General features: G+C 44.2%; 1 gene segment (V, D, J or C); it reads left to right on the top strand.

Moving 5' to 3' along the window:
- The first annotated feature begins 876 nt into the window (after positions 1 to 876).
- On the top strand, positions 877 to 1,414 carry LOC127576455 (T cell receptor alpha variable 9-2-like). The segment is given in 2 exon segments: positions 877 to 952; positions 1,038 to 1,414. Coding segments are annotated over 2 exon segments (453 nt in total).
- Positions 1,415 to 6,216: the final 4,802 nt, after the last annotated feature.

A 6,216-nucleotide genomic window follows, 5' to 3' on the forward strand; every position in this document is an offset into this window, starting at 1 on the left:
ATTAGAGGGAACCTCTTCACTCAAAGAGCGGTGGGTGTGGAATGGTCTGCCATCTGATGTGGTAAATGCGGGCTCGCTCAACTTCTAAGAGTAAATTGGATAGATACATGGACGAGAGTGGTCTGGAGGTGTATGGGCTGGGGGCAGGGACTAGTAGAATAATGTTTCGGCACAGAGTAGAAGGGCCGAATGGCCATTTTATGTGCTGTAGTTTTCTATGGTTCGATGGTTCTATGCCAACTACTGACATTGACTGCGGTGTTAAATCAGGATTGCGAGTGTACTGTCCTGGTCGTGACAGGTCTCGGGCTGAGAGATTGCTTTGGCCAAATAGGTGACCTTTTTTTCTTCGAAGTCTGCTTGTAACTGTCTCGTTGACACAGGCTGCTGGGAGACGGAGTCAGCACTAAACCGCAGAAATTTAAGATCAAAGAATCATGTACCTGTTGATCTTGGATTGCGAATCATTGCATCGATAGAACATTTATATGAGGACATCGAGCAAAGACGAGACAGAAAAGAATTGGAATTTTCAAAGTCTTGTTTTTAATGTAATATGTCAGAGAATGGATAAAACAAAACAATATCTTGCACACAGGACAGAGCGAGAAAGACAGAAAGAAAGAATAGAAAAAAGCCGTTGGAGAGACAGATGGGAGAGAGTGCATCAGTGAGGGAAGAAGAGAGAGAGAGAGAGAGATAGAGAGACGGAGAAGGAGACATCCAATCAGCATAGTTATAGTAAGAAGGTATGCACTGAAAGTACGACACTAACAAGGGACCAGCCAATAAGACAGCAGGGAAACGCCTCTTAGTCTCTACAAAAAGAGAATCCTAGCCCTGATCTCTGTTACTTCACAAATATTTTTCGGAGTCATGCGCACCCCGGATTCATTCGACTCGCCCATGTCTTTCCTCTTGTCATTACTGATTATCATGTCCGTATTTCCCGGTGAGTCTTTTTCCAATTGCCTTCTGTGCGGACTGTGGCTTTGATTCACTTCCAGACTGCTGACGGTTTCTTTGCTTTGTTGCAGGAGCCTGTGGTAATGATTCAATGTCCCAATATCCCCCTGAACTTTTGGTTGAAGAAGGACAAACTGTAAAACTTAATTGTAGTTACCCTGCAGCATTCGCTGCTGAAACTGCCTTCTGGTATATCCAGTATCCTGGATTAGCGCCATCAAATATACTGAGGATATTAAGCAATGGATTCGAAGAAAGTTCTCCTGATTTGTCTGACAAGTTTTCTGCCGATTATCATAAAGCAAATCGGACGGTTCCTTTAACTATTTCCAGTGTCCTTGTTTCCGACTCTGCCGTGTATCTCTGCGCCATGAACCTCACCTTGCGCCAAAGAAGCAGCAGGTTTGAACAAAAACCAAACATGAAAGTTTCTCTGAGCGCCCACTAGAGGGCGTACTTACCGCCGGAAACAGAAGTGATCAGACACAGAAATTGATCGGAGTTTTCAACAACATGTAACGTTGCAAACATTCTCTAATACAAGAAAAGTCCCAGTCCACCCAACGTTCTGCACATTTGAAATGCCCGTTTGTCAGTTTTAATCCCTCCGTACTCTTATCACCATGATGAGAAATATTTTATGGGAAGATCAGCAGGATTACGCTGATGCATTTTTCCGTTAATTAACTGTTAAATTGCATATTTGCCAACGAGCATATTAGCTCTTGTTATTAACAAGGGGCTGTCTCTTCTTCCTTTCATCCTGCCCACAGGCCGATAATCGATTCACAATGCGACACTTGTTTTTTTTTTCATGATGCTTCCTCTCGTTATTCTTGTCAATTCCCGTGGCAGACTGATGCACCAGTTCGTCAGGCAACCATAGGTCTGCAATGAGAAAACTTGTCTCAGTATTCGACGTGTTGAATGAGGTGACTAACGGAGCCCTTATTGCATCCGTTCCGTAGGTTTCACGACAAGAAATGATTTTTTATTAGAACATGAACAGCAAGTAGTAGAGCTGCTTCCTAATCTCTCCTGCGTGCCGGGTGTGATCCCAAACGCCGGTGCAGTCAGTGTATGTTTGTTGTGAGAAAAGTTATTTTGGTATCTTAAAGATACATGTCTGGACACACAGTCTTTGTAATTTAAAAATGGTTTGTTAACAAACCAAACGCGGGGACAGAATGAATGGGAACAGATGCACACTCACACACTCTCAAGCAAGAGATTGCGAATGGGGAGGGAAATCGCGACAGAGGGTGAAGTGCACACACACACACACACACACACACACACACATACAATAAATGGGTACAAATGATCAAGGAGTAAACAATACAATGTTTGGACACCCTGATTCTGGACAAATATTGTCTCTTTGGTCTTGGGAGTCCTTGACTAACTGCCCTGAAGCAGTGCACGTCTTACCTCAACATCCTGGGAGACAAAGAGAAAGAGGACCACACATGCAGCACTTTTATACTGCTGGGGGGCTGGGTAGTCCAGCAAGGACAAAGGTGTTTAAACGGACCAATGGTAGATGTGCCCAGGAACAAAGGTGCTCGCACAGACCAATCCGAGTAGTCCAGCAAGGACACAGGTGTTTCCCTAACAGGGTGGAGCCAAACCTTGATTGATAATGGTGTCGCTTTCGGTCATGTGTTCAATGGTGTCATCCCAGCCAGAGGGGTCAGTTTTGTCATGGTCATATGACAGCCATGACCTTTTACACTACAATGTTCTTAATATTCGCGTGCATCCCAGTACGTTTGCCCGTTTCCTTCCACATCCCCGGGATTAGCGGGTTAGTGAGATAATTCGCAGTTTTATGTTGGCCAGAGAATATAATTTGGGGTGAGGTGTGGAGATTGAAGTATATACGTGTGTAGGATCAGTGTGTGGTGAGTACGAATGGCGCTTTATGGACTGTGCAGATTCAGTTGGCCGACGGGCCTGTTTTCGTGCAGATGTCCATGACTATGACTCAGGATTGACTATTAACTCAGGACCGCGAGAAGAGTGTCAAGGTGATGATGGGTTTAAGGTTGAGAAGTTTGCTCTGGTCGAATATGTGCACTTATTTGTCCCCGAGTCTCCTTGAAACTGACTAAGTTGAGACAGGTCACGATGAGACAGAGCCTGTGCCACAAACGCAGAAGTTTAGAAGCACACAATCATGCAGCTCCTCCAGGATTCGTATGAATGAGGTTGTCTGTGGTTCTTGCTATAGGACAGCATCGGAGTGCTACTTTGTGTTGCAAGAGTGCGGGGCGGCTTTAAATGTGCTGATTCTCGGTGATCTCTTGCGAAGAACCGCATGGTTAAATCATTTATATGAGGACATCGAGAAAAGACGACAGTTAAATAATTTGAATTTTGCAAGTCGCGAGTTTCATGTGATGTGGTGGGTAAACTCTGAGAATGGAGGAAGGCAATTTTGGCTCAGAAACACAGAGAAGGGAGTTGGAGATGCCGGAAACTTGGAATACGAAAGGGACAGATTTCAGGCCAAAAAAGACGGAGAGAGACCCAGGAACAGGTTATGTGGTAAGAGATTCAGACACCGATTATAATAACGAGAGAGATGGGTAGCTAAATTGTCCTTTCTGAATCAGCAAATGGGAAGAGAAGGGAAGAAATGGCTGGACCGAGGCAATAAGAGATAGATAGATAGATAGATAGATAGATAGATAGATAGATAGATAGATAGATAGATAGATAGATAGATAGATAGATAGATAGATAGATAGATAGATAGATAGATAGATAGATAGATAGATAGATAGATATAGACAGACAGACAGACAGACAGACAGACAGACAGACAGACAGACAGACAGACAGACAAATGATAGATAGACAGACAGAAAGACAGATAGACAGAGATAGATGGTCAAATAGACAGACAGATAGACAGATGGACAGAGGCATACAGGTAGATAGATTGGTGGACAGAGAGAGAACGTGAATTGCAAAGACAGAGATAGATAGTTTGCTGTAGATCAAGAGAAACAGCTGCACTTCAAGGCAATCAGAGAGAGAGAGAGAGGCAGAGGTAGATTGAGGGCGAGAGGTAGAGAGAGAAGGAGAGAACCAGCCATCACACGTGCACTAACAGAAGGATGTGCTCAAAATTCGTTACTTTTGAGCGACCAGCCAATCATTGACAATGGTAACGTCCCTTTGTCTCAGAAAAAGAAACAAAACATTTCTCTGATATCTATTTCCTAACATATTTCTGATCTGAGGCATGAACATGTTGAAGATATTCCTGTCTTCCGTGTCTGTTGTCACACAACAGGTCATGTTGTGTCTGTGGTCCTAACTGATGATAATCCTCGTGTTTCTTGGTGAGTATCTATCTAAACGGCTACTATGCGAACTGCGGCGTCGATTAACTTCAAAACTGATCACGGTTTCTCTGCTTCGTTGCAGGAAGGTCTGGAGATGGTTTAATATCCCAGCATCGGCCTGAGATGACGGTTGAAGAAGAACGAGCTGTAACAATGAACTGCAGTTACCCTGCAGCATACGATGAGTACACTGCCTTCTGGTACATCCAGCATCCTGGAGAAGCGCTAAGATATCTACTGAATATATTCGCCATTGAGTTCTGAGATCGATCACTTGATTTCACAGCCGGGTTTTCTGTTGTTTCTTGGAAAGACAATCGGATGGTTCCTTTGTCTATCTCCGCTGTCCTTACCTACGACTCTGCCTTGTCCTTCTGCACCACGATACCCACACTGTGGCGGGAAACAATAGATTCGAACAAATACCCGTCCCAGCAATGTTATCGAGCAGTGCCCAGATGGCTCCCTCACCACTGTGAACAGAAAATAACCAGAGGAAAATGCTGATGGGATCATCCAGCAAATTCGTTAAACAACCCTCCCCAAGTAGATTTGTACCAATGCTCCTAACGTTCAACCGAATTTGCATTGTCCCTTCCTCAATATCTCCCCCAGTTATTTCCTGCCAATATTTGAACCACAACATTCTGCAATTATATGGAGAATTGTTCCCCTTCAGTATATTTCTTTCAATTGCCGCACACCTATTGAGTTGCAATATCCGACCATACCACTTGTAATGTGTAAAGGGCTTTGCCACCCGACCTGCAGCCCGAACACGTTCCAAAAAAAGTGTCAGGTCGTTTTACAGGTGTCGCCTCGTGATCCTGTCACCTAGAACAGAGTGTTATGCAAGTGCGGATCATCCGTCGGGTAATTGGAATCCTAATTCTCGAATGAGGTGAAAAATAGAGACCCATTTTCCATCCTACCACAAGTTTCTGCACAAGAAGGCTCTTTGTTAATTTGGTCGCAGTTGGCGGAGGTAGTTTCTCGGAGATGCAGCGACCCGGGTCCATTCCGAGCCTCCAGAGCTATTTGCCTGTGGAGTTTGCACGCTCGCTCTGCGACTGCGTTCATTTCCTCCGACCTCTCCGATTTTGTCACACAGCCAAAAACCTGCCGGTCTGTGGGTTAATTTTCCGATATAAGTTCCCTGTGGAGTACGTGTGCAGTTCAAACTGAGTTACTGTAAACGAGGGCAGGATAAAAATGGGCTTAATGTAAGGTTAGAGGAAATATGCTTTTGACGATGACAGGAAGACAGAATAATGAGAGGATTGTCTTGGTCCTGACGATATTTGAATTAGAAGTCTGCTGTTGCCGAATACCTGCACTTTAAGTCTCACTGGCTCCTTCAAACGCCTGTATGTGATCGAACCTGATTCTAAAATACAGTAATTTAAAAGTACAATCGTTCTGTCGCCGTTCTGGGACCAGAATGACTCTGGTGGTCTGTGTGACATTAGCATTCTTCAATTAATAGAGCTGCCTTAATGAGCATTCAATAAGTCGGCGAGACAAAATGGTTGCACACAGCTGGGGGGCTTTGCAGTGACTGGGAACACCAGAATTTGTGTATCTTTTTCTTTTAATGAGTGGAGATAAGTGTTGTCATATCCGGCTACTCTGCTCTTTGGGTTCCTGATGAGGTATTATGCGGATGTTTTACAACGACCACACGAGAACTTTGTTCATCCAATCAGACCTGCACCTCTTTGTTCTCTTATTCGGCCAATCAACACAGTGCTGTTTGTTACCCGCAGTCATGTCCACGGGGACATTTATCCTTCACTCTCATGCAATACGATTTCGGCTGATAAGAATCGCTTTGCCTAAAAATGTTTGCTGGACTATTGAATAGCGAGATGTCTTGTGGAGGACTTTATTGTCT

Source organism: Pristis pectinata, chromosome 12 (genome assembly GCF_009764475.1).
Source record: "Pristis pectinata isolate sPriPec2 chromosome 12, sPriPec2.1.pri, whole genome shotgun sequence".
Classification (NCBI taxonomy): Eukaryota; Metazoa; Chordata; class Chondrichthyes; order Rhinopristiformes; family Pristidae; genus Pristis; species Pristis pectinata.